General features: G+C 61.2%; 1 protein-coding gene and 1 long non-coding RNA gene across 4 annotated transcripts in view; both read right to left on the bottom strand.

The window, feature by feature from the left end:
- On the bottom strand, window positions 1-3,916 carry LOC128313732 (uncharacterized). Its single transcript, XR_008294785.1, has 3 exons — window positions 579-3,916; window positions 130-320; window positions 1-69 (listed from the first exon to the last, which is right to left on the bottom strand). It is a non-coding gene; the product is annotated as an uncharacterized LOC128313732 (long non-coding RNA).
- Window positions 3,917-4,169: 253 nt separating this feature from the next.
- Window positions 4,170-19,874, bottom strand: part of SLC9A3 (solute carrier family 9 member A3) — a 41,559-nt gene continuing 25,854 nt past the window's right edge. For 2 of the 3 annotated variants that reach the window (XM_027073284.2, XM_053213907.1), the window contains 15 exons: window positions 17,356-17,516; window positions 15,424-15,502; window positions 14,638-14,815; window positions 13,807-14,027; window positions 12,683-12,885; window positions 12,135-12,224; window positions 11,965-12,035; window positions 10,859-10,988; window positions 8,670-8,785; window positions 7,897-8,026; window positions 7,504-7,680; window positions 7,194-7,266; window positions 6,498-6,611; window positions 5,934-6,177; window positions 4,170-4,307 (listed from right to left, as the gene is read on the bottom strand). In XM_027073284.2, coding sequence (XP_026929085.1) covers window positions 4,304-4,307; window positions 5,934-6,177; window positions 6,498-6,611; window positions 7,194-7,266; window positions 7,504-7,680; window positions 7,897-8,026; window positions 8,670-8,785; window positions 10,859-10,988; window positions 11,965-12,035; window positions 12,135-12,224; window positions 12,683-12,885; window positions 13,807-14,027; window positions 14,638-14,815; window positions 15,424-15,502; window positions 17,356-17,516 — 1,991 coding nt within the window. In that variant the 3' untranslated portion in view covers window positions 4,170-4,303. Of the gene's footprint in view, window positions 4,308-5,929; window positions 6,178-6,497; window positions 6,612-7,193; window positions 7,267-7,503; window positions 7,681-7,896; window positions 8,027-8,669; window positions 8,786-10,858; window positions 10,989-11,964; window positions 12,036-12,134; window positions 12,225-12,682; window positions 12,886-13,806; window positions 14,028-14,637; window positions 14,816-15,423; window positions 15,503-17,355; window positions 17,517-19,874 lie in introns of those variants that run through there. The other variant, XM_027073289.2, reaches the window with a different exon arrangement.

Below are 19,874 nucleotides of genomic sequence, written 5' to 3'. Positions count from 1 at the left end.
GATCCACCTGGGAGGGGCTCCACCTGGTGGGGGGCAAGGCAGGAGCCATCTGGGGGGGGTGAGATCCACCTGGGAGGGACTCTACCTGGTGGGGGTGAAGTAGGATCCACCTGGGGGGGTGAGATCCACCTGGGAGGGCCTCCACCTAGTGGAGGGGGAGGCAGGATCTGCCTGGGAGGGGCTCCACCTGGTGGAGGGGGAGGCAGGATCCACCTGGGAGGGCTCCACCTGGTGGGGGGTGAGGCAGGAGCCACCTGGGGGGTGGGGGCTTCACCTGGTAGGAGGGGGAGGCAGGAGCCACCTGGGTGGGTGAGATCCACCTGGGAGGGGCTCCATCCACCTGGTGGGGGAGAAGAGGCAGGAGCCACCTGGGAGGGGCTCCACCTGGTTGGGGGCGAGGCAGGAGCCACCTGGGGGGATGAGATCCACCTGGGAGGGCCTCCACCTAGTGGAGGGGGAGGCAGGATCTGCCTGGGAGGGGCTCAACCTGGTGGTGGGGGGAGGCAGGATGCACCTGGGGGGGGTGAGATCCACCTGGGAGGGGGGCTCCCCCTGGTGGAGGGGGAGGCAAGAGCCACCTGAGAGGGGCCCCACCTGGTGGGGGGAGGCAGGAGCCACCTGGGTGGGTGAGATCCACCTGGGAGGGGCTCCCCCTGGTGGAGGGGGAGGCAAGAGCCATCTGGGAGGGGCCCCACCTGGTGGGGGACGAGGCAGGAGCCACCTGGGGGGGTGAGATCCACCTGGGGGGATGAAATCCACCGGGGAGGGGCTCCACCTGGTGGAGGGCGAGGCAGGAGCCACCTGAGAGGGTGAGATCCACCTGGGGGGCGGGGACAGGATTCCCCAGGACATTCAGGGACAGGTGCACAGCTCCATCTCATGGGTCTCCCTGCACTTCTGCCGCCGCCATCAGCCTCATGGTGACCCTTCAGAGACCCTCCTTGCCTCCAGGCTCTGGACCCTGCTGTCCCTGCTCACCTCTTTTCAGCCCTGGGCCACCCCTCTTCTTTAATGTCTCAGGTGCTTCCTCCCCCGACTCTGGCTGGGTGGGTACTGTTCTGCCCTTTCTGGGCACCTGCCCCGTGTGCAGTGACGAGTTTGAGTAAGCAAGTGAGCGGTGGTGTCTCCGTGTCTCTGGGAAGAACCAGTTCTCAGAGGCCTGGGTGGGCCAGAATTCGCGTTGTCCAACAACCTCCTTGCACCAGCCAGAGGGGCTGCCTCTGACCCACGGGCACGCGCCCGCACGCAACTGTTGTCGACGTTCATTTTAGTGCCAGAGCAGTGTTTGCCTGCAGAAACTGCTCCTTAAATTCTCCTCGATATGATTTCTCATTTATGAACAAAGTTTGTGCCCAAAGTGCCTTGAAACATTTTTAATAGACTTGATCATGCAGGCTTGACAGGGTCTGTGATGGGGCCCCTGCCCAACACGTCCGGGGCAGCGCTCGCTGTAAGGCACATCGTTCTGTGATCAGGGTTACACAAAATTCGACTTAATTTACATTCACAAAATTAACATACACAATTTTCACCACTCCTAATTAACATACATTTCCAGCTTCAAAGAAATTCTTTAAATCTCCTTTCACAATAGAAGACCACTAGTACACGGTATAGAAGCACTGTAACCAAATTATTTTCAAGAAAATACAGAAGTGAGAAATAGCGACTCCTACAGTCATGTTCCTTCGTCTACCATAAAGTAGGCCAAGGTTCAGTATTAAATAAATAGGAATTCTTTTCTAATAAAAAATTTTACAACAGTTTTCCTAAGGAAATACATTCATAAGACTTTGTTTACATTCTGTTTTACAATGACAAGGACAGCTAGGATTCTCATTTATGAAATGTATCCACAGCACGAGGGTTTATAACACCGTGTCCACAGAGGAGACAGCAGACCTCTCTCGAGCGCTGCCGCGTGAGATTCTGCCAGGGAGGTTTCCGACCTGGAACTTCGGTTCCCTTATGGCTGTGGTTGGCCCTGTGCTGTTCAACAAACTGCCTGCCCACCACAGAAAACACCAGCCAACAGCTGAGCCATGAGACATTTGTCAAACAGATGCATCACCAGGCGGTTTACTGTCTCTGGTGTTGAGTGGGGTGCCCCTGAGTCACTTTCCCTGACTCAGCCTCTGGCTCCGCAGCTGGGAATCGGATCCGGGTCCAGCGGTCCAGGTGAGTTGTTAAGGCAGCTAGAGATGCCGGACCAGCTGGGCTGTGGCCCCTGGGGCCCCGGTGCGCCAGGACCCATCCTGCTCTAGACGAACTCTCCGCGGGGAGTGGACAGAGTGTGTGCCTTCCTGGGGATGTGATCGATGGCTGTGGCTGAGCAGTGAGGCTGGGCTGGGAGCAGTCTGTTGGGCTCACTAATGGGCAGATAATGGGTGAATTTCGTGCTCACAGGGTTGGTCAAAGCAGTCGCACCGTGTAGAGAAACCACGCGCCATCCTGTGTGTGTGATTTACGGAACGCAGATCTCGATGGGCTTTGTGTCGGTGAAGAGATGCTACGGGGACTCTTCCTGGTTTTTCTCAACACAAAGCCATGAACAGCAGGTTATATACAGACTTTTTCCATCAGGGACTCCGTGTGCACTACTGCAACACTACAAACTGCTGGCAGACCTGGCCCGTGGTGGTTGTGAGAATCTACAGCATGAGAACTTGGTCGCAGCACAGCACAGTCTCCTTTCCTGAACAGGCTGAGCCTGGCCTCTTTAGAAAAGCTTCTAGGAGAGTCCTGAGGCCCCTGAGGTCCTTAAACACCTCTTTCTCATACAAAACCCTGTCTGAGGAACAGGCAAGGGCAAAGGAGGCCCCCCACCTTCCGGCTCCCTGTGGCAGACTCCTCAACCCTACGCTCTCGACCACTCCCCCCAAGGACGGCCAGACAGTGGTCTCCCTCCAGAGGACTGGACAGCGGTGGGGGTTGGGGGAGGAGGGACTCTGTCCAAGGCCATGTCCCTGAGACCCTGGAAGGGTGGAGGGGGTCTGTGCCACAGCACCCTCAGGGCAGGCCCAGGGATCCTGTGAAGGTCTGGGCCCCATTAAGCTGCCATGAAGGCCCCATTCTCCTTGGCAGGAGCTGGGCGAGCCCACGTGGCCACTGCAACTTGTAACTCAGCGGGGGCGTCTCACAGGGTCAGGTGGGACAGCTCAGGCCAGAGACCAGGTGTGTGGGGGTGGGGGTGGGGCCACACCTGGAGCCCAGGAGCTGCCACACTGACACCTGGGCCAGGGCCAGACGGGTCGCGACACAAAAAGGATAAGCAAACAAAAGATGTTTCTGCAATCGTACCTACAGTCCTAAGGTGACAGGTAGTTCAAAGATCTGGTAAGTGGACATGAAGACATCACACAGGGCCTAGGCTGCCCACATCCACAACCCCTGCAAATTGCTCCTGGAACCAGGGCCCCTGGTCTCCCTGGGGGTGAGAGCCCTGCCTGGGCCCAGAATCATGGGCTGGCATCAGGATGGGCAAATCCCACTTCGTCTGGGTCTCAGTTTCCCTGGCAGTGCTGATGAGAGAATGGACACAAAGTGGCAAGAACTCAAACACAGAGGCAGGCTTCTGGGGGCGCAGGGCCCTTCCCGACTCAGGGGTGAGGGTGGAAACAGTAACTCGCGAGCGCCAGGTCAGTTCACAACCAGGGCAGGTGGGCACAAGGACCCACAACAGAGTCTCCTGGCAAGGGCGCCAGCCCAGACCTCCCAGAAGCTGGAGGACGCCCTGCCTGGGTCCAGGTCCACTTCTAGCCCGCGGGGGCCTCTCTGCAGGTGGCTCCGAGGAATTCCCAGGGTCAGGCCTCGGGGGCACATCTGGTCCCCTGGGACCCATTCTAGCCCACAGAGTCCGGCTGGCGGCCCTATCCCAGCACCTAGACTCCGGATGCGGGAGACCTTAGGGCGGGGCCGTCACAGCGGCGTCTCCTCCTGCTCCAGCGCGTGCGGCGGCGCGTGGCACGAAGGCGGCAGGGACGAGAGCTTGAGCAGCGCGGGGCGGCGGCGCGCGCGGGGCCGCTGGAACGAGCGCCGGCTGTGCACGCGGCGCGCCGCCGCCGAGCGCGCGTGCGCGCCCGGCAGTCCACGGCGCTCCGGCCCCGCCCCCGGCTCGCGGTCGGGGGGCGCTGTGGGCGGGGCCTCGGCGGGCGGGGCCTCGGCGGGCGGGCCCTCGGTGGGCGGGCCCTCGGCGGGAGGGGCGGGGCTCGGGGCGTGCGGCCACTGGGACCGCGCGGGGAGCGGGGGCTTCTCGGCGGCGGGAGGGGACGAGCGTCCGGTCAGCGGCACGTCGGAGCCCGTGTCACCTGCGGGAGGAGACGGCGTGAGCGCAGAGGGCACCTGGCAGGGGCCCTCGGGGAGGAACGGGGGCACGGGGTGGGAAGGGGAGACCCGGGAGGCTGCGCTGGGCGGGTTCCCCGCCCCATCCCAGACCGTCAGGCCTTTGGCACAAACTGCGGGTAGGGGGCCATCGCCAACCCTCCGAGTTGACTGCTGGCGCCCCCACACCTGGAGGCTGCCACGTCCCCTCAACGGGCACGTGAATCACAGGGACCCTCAAGCCCACGCCGTGGAACCTTCCCTCTAATCTTCCAGGATGGCTGTGCAGCCAGGAGGGTCCCCAACAGACCCAGCCCGACCCCCACCCCCACTACCTGAGAGGTTCCGGGGCACTTTCAGGCCACGCCCTGGCTGTGTAGCCAGCACGGTCCACAGTGACAGTGTCGGCTGAGGACCTGACCCTGCAGCCCCACGGCAGGTGCCTGTTCTGCAGGAAGGTGCTCAGTGTAAAGCCCACCCCAGACACAGCTACCCTGCCCAGGAAGTGGTCCTAGCCACGTGGCTTCTCCGGACGCCGGTGTCCTGCTCCAGGGACAAGCAGGGCTCAAGGAAGAGAGAGGGGAAGGTTAGGAGGTTCAGAGGCAGAAGCCAGGAAAAAGCAGGGACTCTGCCCACGTGGCCTCTCCCACAAGCTCACTTGGAGTCCCCAGTGGCATACGTCCCTGAAGAAATCTCAGCTTGTGCGTAAAGCAAATACTGCACCAGGCAGGGATTGGCTAGAACACTCTACAGTGAGGGGTGGACTGCCGCTCCCCCGCCGGACTGGTAGACGCCCCTGTCCACGTGTCCACAGGAGACAGAAACAGGACTTTCCTGCCCTCCTGAGTGAGAGCCCCTCGGGTACCAGGTCCTGTTTCCTGTCTCCTCCCAGGTGGCCACCAGACACCAGAAGGAAATGTGGAATGAGCCTGAACCCTGCAGAGGGGCTGAATCCCCTTCCCTGTGGACAGTAGAGCGAGGACAGCACCTTCTAGGCACCCAGCAAGGAAGCCGGAACACCTGCACTTAGCTGCACCTGCCTACCACCCTTGCCTTGCCCCCTCACGCCCCGTCTTCACCCCTGCCCCTGCCTTCTCTGCCCTCCTCTCCCGGGAGAGCTGCTGGTCTGGTCGGTGGGCTCACCGGCTGTGTGGCCGGCCCCTCCGCTGCCTGTGCCCTTTCCCTGAGTTCTTGAGATGCTGAAGGGGGTCTGTTGCTCTCCTCCACTCACTTCTGTCGCATGGGCTTTAAGCAAAGCCCTGGGGCCTTTAGGGACAAAAGTGTGTTCCCCTTCCCACGGGACCCCCGCCCTGCCTCCTCCCCCCTCCCCCCCCACCCCATGCTTAGGCCCCTCTGAGATCATGACTTAGATTCGTGGGCTGAGCACATGGGTTAAAGAGATCTTGAAACAGCTCTGGATCCTGACATCTCAGTTGGAGGAGCTGAGACTCAGACGATCTCCTAAGAAACATGCGGCTGGAAAAGAGGCTTAGAAGGAGGAAGAAAGCTTCTGGAGAGTCTGCAGACGTTCAGGTTCAGAGCAAGAGAGGTGGCCGGCTGAGGGAGAGGAGCTGAGGAAAGAGCAGGCGTCAGGGGGGGTGGGGGGGAGTTACATGTGCGTGGACTCAGGGAGGGTCGTGCGGGGCTGCTCCTCGGGGGCATCGGCCTGCAGAAAGGAGTCCACGGACTTGCTGCTGAGGCGGAAGGGTGCCAGGCGGTGGAAGTTGCCCGGCGAGCAGGGTATCTGCACACGGGCCCTCTGGGAGGGCACCACAGTCTCCCCTGGTGACAGCCAGGGTGGCACCCTGGAGAGGGTGCTCAGGTCCTCATCCGGGGAGAACACGGGGTTGTCAATCCCTAGGAGAAAGGGCAGCAGCTGGTCAGCTCCCCAGGTGAAGCCGGGGCAGCAGGGAGGGGGGGTGCCACCCTGGGGTCACACACCAGCGCGTCCTGCAGCCAGCACCTGGAAGGTTACCTGGAAGGTCTCGGGTTCTATGCTCTGCATCCCATGCCGTCCCTCTACACGTGGCAGGCAGGGCAAGTCCCGGCTCCCTTCTCTGGAGCAGAGAACCCCGCCTGCCACTCACACCCCACATGGGCCCAGAAGTCCCCATCCAGTGACCAGTGATCATGCTCACTTCTGGGACCTGAGGAGGGCCAGCCCGCCTGCCCCTCACCTGAGGGGGAGTCTGTCGCCGTGGTGTCCTGTGTGACGTTTGCCAGGAACTCGATCCCTCCACCCATTTCAGCACCGTAGTCCGGGGCCTCCTCTGGGTCTGAAAGTTCCAAATCTGGTGGCAAGGGAAGACAGCATGAGGGAAGTGGGCTGGGTGCACAGACGCCCCCATTTAGTGCCCTTGACTGACACCCTGACCAGCTTGCAGAGTGCCCCGAGCGTTGTCATTAGCCACCTCCTCTGGGTAGCTTGCTGGGTGGCAGTGCCCAGGTGGCCAAGCCAGCACAGGGCTGTACAAAGCAAAACCACACCAGGAGGTTTTCCCTCCTACACAGGGGCCGAGGTGAGTGCCACCCTTCTGCCCCGGCCCCTCCTCCCCAGCCAGCCTGGCCTTTTGGAGGACGGAGCACCCTGGAGAAGGGGGCCTACTCGGGGGCAGGGGGGGGGCACTAACTTCTTGTGGCTACAACATGAGTGGAGACTGGGACAGGGGATGTGGAGCCCACCTGAAGGGCGCCGCCCAGCGGAGTGGCTGGGGCCCTAACAGCAGCTCCTTACCCGAGGCAGGACAGGCAGGACCCTGCGGGCAGGGAAGGGTCCCCCTGGCAGGACGGTGCTCCGTATACCTCCTCTCCTGCCCCATCACACGCCCCTGTGTCCCCGCTGGTGAGCGCTCTGCTGTGGCCCCAGCCAGTACCTTTCTCCTTAATGGTGAAATTGTGCACGGGGCTCTCCATGGGCAGTTTCCCATTGGGAATGCTGCTATTTCTCTGAGAAACAAAAGGAAAACTGTTAGCAGGTGTGGGCACAGCGACACCAGGACCCTGACTGCCCCAGCCGTTCCGGGGCGAGGCCCCGCTGGGGCCGCCTGGAGCCGTCCAGGGCCACTCCTGCTCTGTGAGGGGGCTACAGAGGTGAGTGGTGCAGTCTCTGCCCAGGCTTGTCCCTGGGGGATGCCCTGGTGTGAGCCCATGGTCCCTCTGCCAACCCGTGCCTGCCGCCCTCACCCGCTTCTGGGCACGTTCCCTCTTGTACAGCTTCGCTGCCTTCTTGTTCTGATTGATCCCAAGCTTGGCCGACTTGAAGGATTCCAGGCGCTTCCTCATGGTCCTGTGGAAGATCTCCTTGTCCTGCTTCTCGTCTTCGTTCGGAGTTAGCTCGTGCCGACTGTAGAGATGCTTGTACTGGGGGAGGGGCAGCCGGGCGGTCACAGTGGGGACATCTTGCATGGCTGGGTCCCCTCTGCAAAGCCAGCCAGACAGAACTGGGGACGTGAGGGCCCAGGCTGAGCCCCCCCCCCCCCACCTCCTGCCAGCTATCTGGGCCTGAGTGTTCTCTGCGCTCAGGACAAGGACCCCCGTGCCAGGGTGAGGACCCCACCCCGGGCTCGGCACACCCACCTCTTGCCGGGGCTTGTACAGGTACTGCTGCAGCGTGTGGTGAGTGGCCATGTCCTCTGTGTCACGGATGCTCCTCCTTCTCTGCTCTAGGGACTGCATATCCAGGCACACGGCACTGACGTTCTCCCTCCTACACGGGGGTCACAGTGATCGCCCGCCCTTCCGGCCCCTCACCCCATAAGCCCGGACACCTCCAGCCTCCTGGAAGGCCTGTCCTGGGAGTCTTCTCCCTCAGGGTTTCAGCCAGACCCCAAGAGGACTCCCCACCCTCCCCCGGGGCTCCCTGACCCCCTAAGTCAGCCCAGCCCAGCACCTGCACACCAGCTGACGAAGCCCCAGCCAAGCAGCATAGCCCAGCACAGGAGGGAGGTCCTAAGTCCAGGACCAGTGTGGGGGCGACCAGGGATGGGGCTTCAGCCCCAAACCTCTGCCCTGCCGGCTTCCTCTTCTCTTAGTCTCACACCAGGGCAGACACTAACCTTACTGCAAGTGTATCTGTGCAGGGGAAACTCGTGGCACCCGTGTCCACACCCTGCGCTCCTCTCTGCGCCCCTCCCTGGGGTCCAGTGCACATCCCATTTACGCTGTCAGTTGCCTCAAGATGCCCACTGGCCAGTGTGTGCCCAGAGGGGCCCTGCTGCCTGTGACTAGGAGAGCCTGGGAAGTGCAGGTCAGGGGAGATCCCCGCCCACGGCAGCCTCCAGGGTGGTGGCGGGAGGTGCCCAGGTGAGGGGTGGCTTCTGGAAGAAGCCCGTGTAACTGTGGGCACGTACAGGAGATAGGAGACAGAGGCCTCCACAGTTGAGGGCCGCGGTGTGCTGAAGTCCACGTTGACCATGTTGTCAGTGCTGGGGGAGCGGATGAAGGCCAGGGACCCACGGCGTTCTCCCTGCGGGGAGGAGGCAGACTGTGCCAGCCCACACCGTGGAGTGCCTGGAGGCCAGACAACCACCAGCCTCTGGAGAGCTCAGGCCGCAGGTAAGGCCTCGCTTGAGCCGAGTGGTTGGTGGCTGGTGGCATGAAAAACTAAAGACAGAAGCAAATGTGAAGAACCCAGCCCCTCAGCGGGCACGGCACACCAGGGAACGCCGCGGCTCCCCACAGGACTGGGGATGTGTCCCTTGTCCCCACTGGGGGTCCCAACCAGCTGCCCTCAGTTACCCCAGAAGGGAACCCCCAGGCCTCTGTCCAGAATTGAATCAGATCAAAACTACGTACAGCAGAACCCTACATGAAGGAAAGTCAAAAACAGCCACTCTCCTGGGGTGGAAGTGTGGGGCCATGTGCCAAGGGGGCCACAGAGAGAAAGCAAGGGCCCCTTAGGGGAGGGCATGGGGCTGTGAGGGCACCAGAGTGAGGGGCTGACGTGGCCGTGCAGGAGACTCAGAGGCACAGCCCAGGAGGACACATCACCCCTGCTGTGACCTGGGCCGGCAGAGCCAGGCCTGACCAGGGAGGAGCCCATGTCACGGGCCAGGGGCACTCAGTGTGCTGGGCAGCAGGGGCCCTGACAGCAGCCTGCACATCCCATGTGGGGGCTGGGGGCCTTGGAGTGTCCAAGGGACATAGGACTTGGCCAGCAGAGAGGGACAGTCCCTCCTGCCAGTCTCACCAGGCAGAGGTTCGTGCTCTTAACTTTCCCAGCCCAGGGTCAGAGGCGCAGACAGACGATGGCCTTGTCCCTGCTGGTGCCTGGAGCTTCTGGGTTGGGATTTCGGGGGGACCAAGGTCGGCACTAGCCCAGTGGGCGGTGTAGAGGCCCTTCCTTTTCCTCATCTCCCTGTGTCCCTGCCCCCCTCTGCCTTGTGGTGACCCCAGGCTGTGCTGGGGTGTCAGGCTATATATTTGGGGTGGACAAGCCCACTGGAGGACTCACTTTCCGCTCTGAAGGGACAGGTGCTTCCAGGGCTCTGGCTGTGCCCTCTGTGTGAGGTCCGTGGGGTTTGCCAAGGTGGCCCCGTCCCTCCAGATGAAAATGCAGACCCCTAGCTCACCAGGCTCTGTGTAGGCCTGAGCTGATGAGATGCCCGTGACCTCAGGGCCTAAGGGCCATGTGTGCAGACACACATGGGGCAAAGGCAGCTGGGTGATCAACGCAATGGCCAAGAGATGGTCACATGTGTGCACTGAGAAGCCAGGAAGCACTGCCTGGAGGCATGTGGCCACTGGGGAGGGGGGGCGGGAGGAGTGGGATTTGACCTGAGCCCTGCCATGACCGAGTCACTTGGACACATCCTGTACTGACCAAGTGGCTGTGAGTTGGCACAGGGCATGTGGCATCAGAAACAGCAAGATCCAGAGCGTCACCGTGCAGCAGGGCTAGTACCTAACCCCCCACATGCTCCCGAGCCCGCTCATTTTCCCCACACCCTGGACGCACCCACCAGCCACTGGTTGGTGGGGAGCTTTCCCTGGCCCATCAGCCTCAGGGACACGGGAGCGGACTCATTTGCCTGCGGAAGGCAGGGGTTCTGTGGCTGCAGGAGGGTGCTGCTTACCTGCAGGGCCGGGGGATGTGGAGGCCACCTCAGAACCACAGCCTGTTACCAGGCATGTCCCATGTTGACCCCACAGGACTCAAGACCTCCTTGCTGCATTCCCCTTTGTGCACATGCCCGTACGTGGATGAGCGTGTGTAGGCACGCATGTGCATGTCTGTGTGCACTATGTGGGGGTGGGGGGAGTCACGACTCCATAATGCCCTACCTGGCCTCAGACCTCAGACCCACCAGGCGTCCTGCAGGGAGCTGTGGGAGAGGGCTCTGTGCCCCAGCTCCCACAGCCATTCTCAGGGCTTTGCGCCATGAACATGTCAACCCCCGCACGGGGCTGCCTGGGCCTCAGGGACGTGCATGTGAGGTGCAGGCCCACTGCCCTAGACCCCATGGCTGGCCACATCCCATGGCTGCGTGTTGTTTTAGCCCCCAACCCAACAAAGAGAACAGACAGAATGTTCTGGTACCTCAGCCACATAGCTAATGGCATCTTTCAAGTTGAGTTCGTGGAAAACATTCAGAATCCGATCTCGTGACTTCTGTGCCGACCTTCTCATAAGGATTTTGCTAAGGAATTTCCTATCGAAATTGGACCACCTGGGGGGTCAAATCAACACAGATGTTAACACTTGGGAGGATCGTGGGACCCTGGCAGCATGTGGGGGCAGGGAGCAGCGGGCCCCCTCTCCCACTCCCAGACCTGTAATGGACGTGGTCTCCCAGGAGCTGAGACCCGGGAGATTCCCGCCCCTCCCCTCTGAAATTTATTTACGGTAACAACCTTGAGGGTGAGATTTAAAATAAGAGGAATAACCCTCAGGGGCTCGATTTCCCCATCAGTGTTCTTCCTGTCAGAACATAGAATTCTGAATTTTGTTCTCTCATTCGATACAATATTGCAACGTTTTCCACCTGACGGTTACCTAACACTCTGGAAAGGGTAGGGCAGGCTGAGGACAGGGCCCTGGGGCCCTGGCTACAGTGAGAGGGACATGTTTTACCTGCAGAGGGACTGGCTAGAGCAGGAGGAACCTCTGAGCTCCCACACTTAGAACCAGGCTGGCCAGAAGGAGGCTTTAAATCCAGCACAGTTAGAATACTGGCCAGTGGTCTGGGGCAGAAGAGGGTGTGGCCAGGCCAGAATTGCAGAGGAACATCTAGCTAAGGTCCAGTGGGCCTTGAGCTAGACATTGAGGGGGAGGGGTTGCCCGAGGAGGAGAGGTCTGGGCGGGGGGGGGGGGGGTCCCAAGGGGAGGGCGCTGCAGGAGGAGGGGTCCTGGGGGAGAAGGATCCCAGAGGGAGAGGGGTTTCAGGGGGAGGAGGAGTCCTAGGGCAGTCGGGGGTCAAGGGGGTGGGGTTCCTGGGAAACAGGAGTCCCAGGAGAAGGGGGTCTCAGACAATTTGGCAAGTATCCTTGTTCTTCAGTCAGCCAGTGCTTTGTGAGGTTGGTTTATGGGGAATGCCAGCCGCCCTTTCTACCCTGTGGGTCCTCCAGTTAAAACTGAGGGCAGAGACGAATGTGCCTCCAAATTTCCCCATTTCAGTCCAACCAGGGGCACCTAAAGCCACTTACTTATCTCTGAGATAGTTGTGTCCAATTTGCCCTGATATGTCCTCGATGGCAGAGAGGATGTGGTCGAAAGCCTTTCAGAGGAAAGAGAAGTGGGCTGGCATCACTCGGAGGGCTACCCCTGCCTTGCCCTGCCTCGCCCCTGCCCCCCCTCCCCCACCCCAGTCCCCTACCCGGCCATGCAGCTTCTCATTGAGTTTGGGCTCCCGGTGCTGGCTCCTTTTCACCTTCAGCCACTGCACCAGGGGCTTGATGGTCAGGCCCTGGAAGACAGGTACTGACCCAGACGGCGGGCAGGCTCCCGCCCAGGGCCCACCCTGGCCCACGGCACCCCCAGTGTGTGAACCCGTACTTGCACCCCCTCCATAGGCACACAGGGTGAAATGGGCCGCCCTTATCCACAGACCTGACCTGCTCGGAGGGTCCCCTGATCAGCTCCTTAGACTTCCCAAAAGCAAGGAGAAGTGGGACACCTTCTGGGCGTGTCTGGTCAATAAAACCCTAACTGGGGCTTCGTTAACCAACGGCAGCACAGGAAGAACATTTTCAGGCCAAATCGTGCTGCGTCCCCTGTGGGGCCACATGAAAACCTACAAAACGTCTCCTAGTTACTAAAATTACAAAAACCAATTAGGGCCTGGAGGCTGGAGAGGCTAGAAACAGAGCGCCCCGCTGGCGTGGAGAGGTCGGGGGCGCGGCGGCCGTGTGCCCTCCACCCTACCTGGAAGACGACCGTGAAGAAGACCACGATGATGGTGGTGCTGACGAAGAGGTTCCGCTCCTTCACCTTCTGCTCGTCCAGAAGGACGACCAGAGCGAAGGCCACGGCCCCTCGCAGGCCGCCGTAGGACATGACCACCTGGTCTATGATTTCCAGCTGCACCATCCGGTACCGGTTCAGGACCCAGGTCTGCAGGACCACACCTGCGGACGGGGAGCGCACTGAGCTCCAGGCTCCTCGAGGGCCTCAGGCCAGTGGCAGCCACCGCCCTGGGGGCACAACCTGTGGGACTCCCCTCCAAGGGCAGTGACGGTGACAGGTTCCGTCCCGGGCAAGGGGTCACGGAAACTGCACGCTGTAGCCCTACTCTCCCCAAACCCTCTTGTCCACACCAGTGCTCTCTCCTGGCCACAGGTCCAACCTGCCGCTGGGGATACTCCGCACCCCGCATTTGTGGCTGGAAGCTGCTCCCCGCAGCTCTGGGAATTCGCAGGTGTCCCTGTGACCGGGCTGCAACACTGAGGCCTTGTGCTCTTGCCTCCAGGACCAGGACCCTGCTCTGCTCTGTCAGCCGCTCCCTGGAGCCCTCAGGCCCTGGTGAGCTCAGGCAGAGTGGGTGGTGGCCTCGCCCCGGCACCGCACACCAGGGAGTGGCAACCAGGGCCGGAGCAGGCAGGGGGGCTCCTGCCTCACATGAGCCTCAATCTGCTCATCAGTGACTGCATCCGCAATGAGTCCTCAGGAAACCAGATGGATTCCTCTAGGTTCTAGAACCTTCCACCCTGACCCCCAGCTATTCTAACTCCATCTCAAGGTGCCGAAGCCGTGACAAAGCCTGGAGTTTCGATGAAGATAACCCACGGCCTGGCCGTGGTGAGGCTCCCCAGCAGCTCCCAGACCCGCCGCTCACCGGGCAAGAGGGCTGTGCTCGAACACCACGTGCCTGGTTTCCACAGCCGGGCCCCAGCGCCTGCCCCCACTGTGCCCAGCGTCCCTCAGTCATCCCCCCTGCCCCCCATGTGCTCCCGCCCCCATATTCCCACCCCCCATCTCCCCCGCATCCCTGTCATTGCCCCCCACCCCCTCCCCCCTCCCTCGTCCCCACCATCCCCCAGCGTCCTCACCAATGGCCCGGTACACGGAGATGAAGACCAGTGTCAGGAGCACAAAGGCCGTGTTCCACTTCCAGATGCGGGGGTTCACGGCTGAGATGCCCAGGAACATGAAGATGATGGTCTCTGCCCCACTGGCCAGCATCTTCATGGTGTAGCGCACGGTGGTGGCTGACTGTTCCGAGATGTTGGCCTTCACGTACTTCTGACAGCAGATGCCGCAGAAGGTGATGCTGGAGGCGGGACGGGCACACAGTGAGGCTGGGGGGCTGAGACTCTGGCCTGTGTCTGGGCACATGCCCACCCTACTGGTCGGCGTGCTCGGCTCTGCTTAGGACCGGGTGCAGTCCCGGCCCCCGACACCCCAAGATCTGAACCCTGAGCCACCCAGTGGGCTGCCTCAGCGTCTGTCCTCAGCCCGGCGGTGGCTGGCTCTGGGGGGAGGCGCCAGGGCAGATTCGGGTCATGGGGGTGCCAGCCAGCCTCCCGCCCAGAGCATCCGGAAGGGGCTGGGTGTAGGCAGAGCTCACGGACAATTCTGTGAAAACACCAACTCCTTATTTAAAACCTGAATAGACCAGATTCTTCACCCCCACAGTGGCTTCTCACCCCTTAGAGGGAAGCGGGCCAGGCGGATGGGGGCTGGGAAGAGACCCACAAGGTTGTGCCCCAGGAGGGAGGGGCCCCTCTCCCTCCACCCGTCACCCCCCCTCCCCCTCCCAGGCACAGCTGCTTGGCCGTGCTGTGGGTGGGCCCTGCCCTACCCCTGCACACCAGCACGGCCCGCGGCCCACAAGCTGTGTGGCTCTGGCGCTCTGGGCCGTGGGAGCGAGGGGGACTCACGCCAGGATGGCCGACAGTGACAGCATCTCGGAGGTGAGGTAGGACAGGTAGGAGATGACGAAGACGAAGCCAGGCTCGATGATGCGCACGTGCTTGGTGAAGCGGGTCACCAGCGACAGCAGGAAGGCGAAGACGACCCCCACAAGCGTGCCCCCCAGGCTCACCACGAAGAAGGACACTGCGGGGCCGAGGACACTGGCTGAGCCGCCTGAAAGGCCCTTTGTGGCCGGGCGTGGCTGGCCCCTGCGTGTGGGCATGGCTGACCGGCTGTCCTTCCAGACCATTCCTTTCATCGTGGGTTGCCTGGTAACCCCCACAGAGGCGCCAATAACTCAGCAAACAAGCGTCCAATTCTCCCCCTGAGAGGCCACCAGGCACGTGGAGAGCTGGGAGGCCTGGCTCCCCTCCCCCATCATGGAGAAAGCCCGACAAGGGGGCCTTGGGCAGGGCTGTCCCTGCACCCCTGATACAGCCAGGCTGTCATTGTCCCTGCCCAGAGGAACGTTTGTCCAGAACCACCCAGGACACCAGGGCCCATGTCCTCCAACCAGACATTCTGGTGGGCCTAACGGGGCTGCAGCCCTTGCCTCCCCAGGGTGGCGGGACCCAACAAAATTGTTTTCATAAAACACATTGGGGACAGGAGGGATGGCCACCGAGACTTTTCCCACACAGGCTGTGGGTCCCATGGGCAGGCCTGGTGTCAAAGCCTGGAGGTGGTCCACATGCTGGAGAAGAGACGTGGCCCCCACATTCCCCAGGTGTGCGGACCCACCAGCCACACACCTATGCCTTTCACGCAATCCACGCCAGTCACCTTGTCACCACCCAGCGTCACGAAAGATTCGAACACATTGTAGAGGACCTGGGGGGACAGAGAGGCAAGCATGACATCGGGCGGACCTCGGCCAGTGCTCACCTGATCTCAGGCCTCGGGCCTTGAGGACTTGGTCTGGGTCAAGCAGGCCCTGGTGGCCTGTTCAGGAAACAAAAAATCGCCGGGAGGAAATCATCACAGAGCATCACAGAAAAGAAGATGAAGGCCAAAGACGAGCCAGCGGGTGGGATACGAGAGGCAGAAAACATTCTAGAGGGAACTAGAACCTTTACGAGCAAACGTCGTCCTTTCCTACTATCAGCAAAGCAGGGGTGACCACAAATTTAACCCGCTACATTTAATTCTGTTTCATGTTCCAAGATGAAGCCAGAGTTTCATTTTTAGTGACTTTGCTGTTGCGTTAACTCCCGATTATAGGATCACACCCCTTGGTGTCTTTGCATGTTGACGTTTAAACCTCATTCCACCAAGATGTTGCAGATGAAAGGCTCAGGAAGGGCATGCGAGGCCACAGCTGTGGAGGCTGTGCTGTGTGTCCTATGCTGAGCCCTCCACACCCAGGGGCCGAGGGTAGGACGCAGGTTCCTGGGGAAACAGCTGATCTCTGAGCCCCAAGCCTGAACTCTCCAGGTCTGCTCAAGGGGACAGAGGACCCCAAAAGGCGGGGTGTGGAGCTGTTTCTACAACAGGAGGTGCACAACAGGCCTGATGACTCTCGGGTGCTGGGCAGAGTGTGGGCACACAGCCACCAAGGGTGCTGGGGGCTGGACCACAGCCTGAGTGCCTCCATGGAAACGCAGGTGGGAGGGGAGATGAGGCTCAAGCCAGCTGTAAGCGGAGAGCTCCGTGGCTCAGGCATGAGTTAGAGCTTCTCCAGAGAAACGGAGCCACGGCACAGAGCAGCCCAGCCTCGAAGGAGCTGTGTCTTATATTTAAGTTTGAAATTAATTCTCAAATTCCCCCGAGAACGTCTTATCTGCTACAGAAGAAATCTGGTGCAGCACAAGCTTAGGGTCTGTCACTCTCCTGAACCCTGAAGGAACACGAAGAGGGAGAATTTCTTAAGCCACAGGTACTTTTAGAGCAAGAGGGACCTTCACGTCCTGCTGTGTCTGCAAAGCCCTTGGGGAGAGGCGACAGGCTGGTGGGGCTGGCCCAGAGCAGGTGCTCGGAGATGCAGCACGCGGCTGACCTGTGCAGGGAAGGTGCTCTGTGCATGCCTCCACCTTACCTGTAACGCACTTGCACAGAGGTAGCGGCCCAGTTTCGGGCTGGGTTTCGACAACTCCGTGCTGGCCACTGTGATGCTGAGACAGTGCTCCCACATTTCATGAACCTTCTGTTCACTTTACATCTGTTGTGGCCTCACACCCTGACCGAGAGTCCTCCCGCCCCTGCCCACCCACCCCGGCCCCGCCGAGCTCCCGGGCTCCGCCTCCTTCCTGGAGACGGAGGTGCTTCATGGGTACGGTCAGCGCTCGATTGTCTTCCCTCCTAGGTTCTGGCGAGATCTCACTGTTTGTCTCTTTAGTGGCTCCCTTAGGGAAATCAGGGCCGGGGGCATCGACTCTGGACCCGGAGTTAGAGGCATCCCGCTCTGGCAACTGATGGTGGGTTTGGCAGTGAGGTGTTATCAAGACTGGAGAAGAGTGTTCGAAGAACCGATTGAACAGGCAGTCATTCGGAGTTGGGAGGAAGTGAGAGAGGGGACAGCATGCGATGGGGCTGCGGGGGAAACCTCCTCCAGTCAGAGCGGTGGGGGGCGGGGGGCAGAGGGAGAGCACCCCCCACACCCATCTCAGGCTTCTCGCGGCACCTCCTCAAGGCTGATTTCTCCGCCCACAGCACCGAGGCCCTGGGGCCGCCCAGCACCCGCTCACCACAGTGACGGCGTCGTTCAGCAGTGACTCCCCAAAGACGATGATGAATAGGACCTCGTTGACGTGCACCTCCTCGAACACAGCCAGGACGGCCACTGGGTCCACGGCGGCTATCAGGCTCCCGAACAGGAGGAAATCCAGCAGCCCGACCTTCAGGTCTCCTGCAGGACAGGCAGGGCCGTCAAGGAGAGCCCTTCGGGGCCCAGCTGGGCGAGGACCTCTGAGCCCCGCACACCGACTCCCCTGGCCTTCTCGGGGGCTTCTTCAGGCTTCCGTCCTCCTGACTGCCAGCTTAGAAGCCTCTCAGATGGGACTCCCTCTTGGGCCTGGGGCTGGCTGGTTGTGGAACCTGGGTCAGAGCTGCCTGCCTTCCTCCCATGGGCTCCCACAGCCTTCAGGAAAGGCTGGTCTCACACCCATTGGGGACTGACTGCCCCTCGTTCTTCCCTTCATCCACCCTGGGGCCTGCTTACTCCCTCCTGGGGGGCCCACCGGGAGGCTGCTGTGAGCAGATGAAGGACCTGGGGGGCTCGGCCATGCACAGCATGGGATCAGACCCCTGCCCTGGGCCGTCTGCGGTCCAGGGTTAGGGCTGGAAAGGGGGTCAGAGGCTCAACAGGCATGGGAGAAAGGCTTCCCTGGAAAGTGATGTCTCCGCCCAGATGAGAGCCACCAGGACCCAGCCTGGGGGGAAGTGATGGAAGGGAGCAGGGGAGGGGCAGGCCTCACAGGGTCCTGGGGGCCACAACTGGCCTGGGGAAATCCTGGGGGACTCCAGTAGGAGGGGCCACCAGGGAGGTTTGAGGGACAAGAAGGGAGACGAGGGCTCAGAGTGGGGCGGGGGCGGGGGCGGGGGGAGGGGTAGGAAGGGACCTTGGAGGAGCAGGTCCTCAGAGTGAGCTCAACTCTGCTTCTTGAAATGGCCCAGTGGGTTCCTGGTGCCCTTGGGGGCGAGGGTCGTGCTGAGATGCACTTTCCAACATTCCAACATCTCAGTCTCCAAAGCGGCACCAGGCTGCACTCACAGCCGCACGGCAGTCTGCACCGGACACACAACCTCTGGGACCCGAGGACGGTTGCCTCATCCCGGCTCTGTCCAGGACTCACACCTGCTCTCAGCTGGGCTGCTCCAAGGAAGGCCTTGTCCGGGAGCCTTCCTGGCACTGAGCCGCCTTCCCGGCCTGAATGCACTGAACCAGACCTCAGGCCTGGAGGGTACTGGGGAGGCCCACGTGGGTGGGGAGACACAGAGGCCATGCGTGGGCTGGACCGCTACCCCTCCAGGCACTTGGGCCCTCTCCAGGTCTAGGACAGGGCTTTCGCAGGAGCCCAGCTCTCCCTTAGGGCCACGCAGGGCCCCCTGGAAGGTTGTCTCCTTGGAGAGACGTGGCCCTGGAGGGAGCTCCCCGTGAGCTCTGAAAACCCGGGAGCCTGGCTCCAGAGTCTGTGTCCCGAAGAAGTGGCAGGTGTTAGAACCAGCTTCCAAAGGGTTTAAAATGTGCCTTTTGAAATGGGAATCGTAGGGTTTGCTTTTCTACCTCCAGGCACTGTTGGTGAGGCAGAGGTGAGAACACAGTCCCTCCTGGCTTCAGACACGGGGACTCCACACGAACATTCCACATTTTGGGGCTGTCCCGTCTTTAAACGCCTCCTGGCTCGTGGGTCTCTCACTGTCTAAGGGCCCAGACAGACCCGGTGGTACATTCTGGAAGCCAGCCACTCCAAGCAGGAAGTGTCCGGGGCCAGCCTGCTCTCCTCCCTGGGGCAACAGTCTACCACCCACTGGCCCTCTCTGACTGCCTGAAGCCTCTGCTGGGCCTACCCCCGGCTGGCCCGTCCAGACACCCATCCAAGATACCCACTGCCAGCCCTACCTATGGCCTGGCCTAGGGTGACTTTTCCTCAGAGGGGTGCCCCGGCCATTGGACTGCAGAGACCGATTGGTCCCTGCCTCCCCAACTCCTCAGATGCCTTGCTCCGGGTGTCTAGGGACAGGATAGGCTCATTGGTCCCTGGGTGCTGTTCGGATCTGTGACTTTGGCTGATGCCTAGCCTTGACCAGCTGCATCCTGAGGACTGAACACAAGTCCCCTTAGGGACTCCTGCTCTAAACCCCGAGACTCTCCCCTGTGTCCAGTGGCTGGAGATGGCCCTGCCACCCTAGATGTACCCAACCACCTAGAGGCATCACCAGTAAATGCACCCGGGGCTTACTCACCTCCAAGGCCCGGCCAGACGTGTTTGGCCCCATGTCAACCTTAGGGGGTTTCTCTGGGCTGAGCCTGGAGGCGGTGCCAGATGGCAGTGGGGGCTCCAGGAAGCATACGTGCTCCCCATGGGGTGAGGACAAAGTCCCAAGGTGACAAATGGGACAGGTGAGGTGACTATTCCTGTCAGGGGACCTTTGGCCTCTCTTTCTCAATGCATGTCCTTTGTCATCAAGGTTTTGAGGCCTTGATCCACACAAGGAATGCTGTGCAAGGCTGTTCCTTCAGCCGGACGGAAACCACCGATCCGGG

Source organism: Acinonyx jubatus, unplaced genomic scaffold, assembly GCF_027475565.1.
Source record: "Acinonyx jubatus isolate Ajub_Pintada_27869175 unplaced genomic scaffold, VMU_Ajub_asm_v1.0 scaffold_20, whole genome shotgun sequence".
In the NCBI taxonomy this organism is placed as follows: Eukaryota; Metazoa; Chordata; class Mammalia; order Carnivora; family Felidae; genus Acinonyx; species Acinonyx jubatus.
The sequence above is the reverse complement of the archived record's forward strand: the minus strand, read 5'-3'. Positions and strand labels throughout refer to the sequence as shown.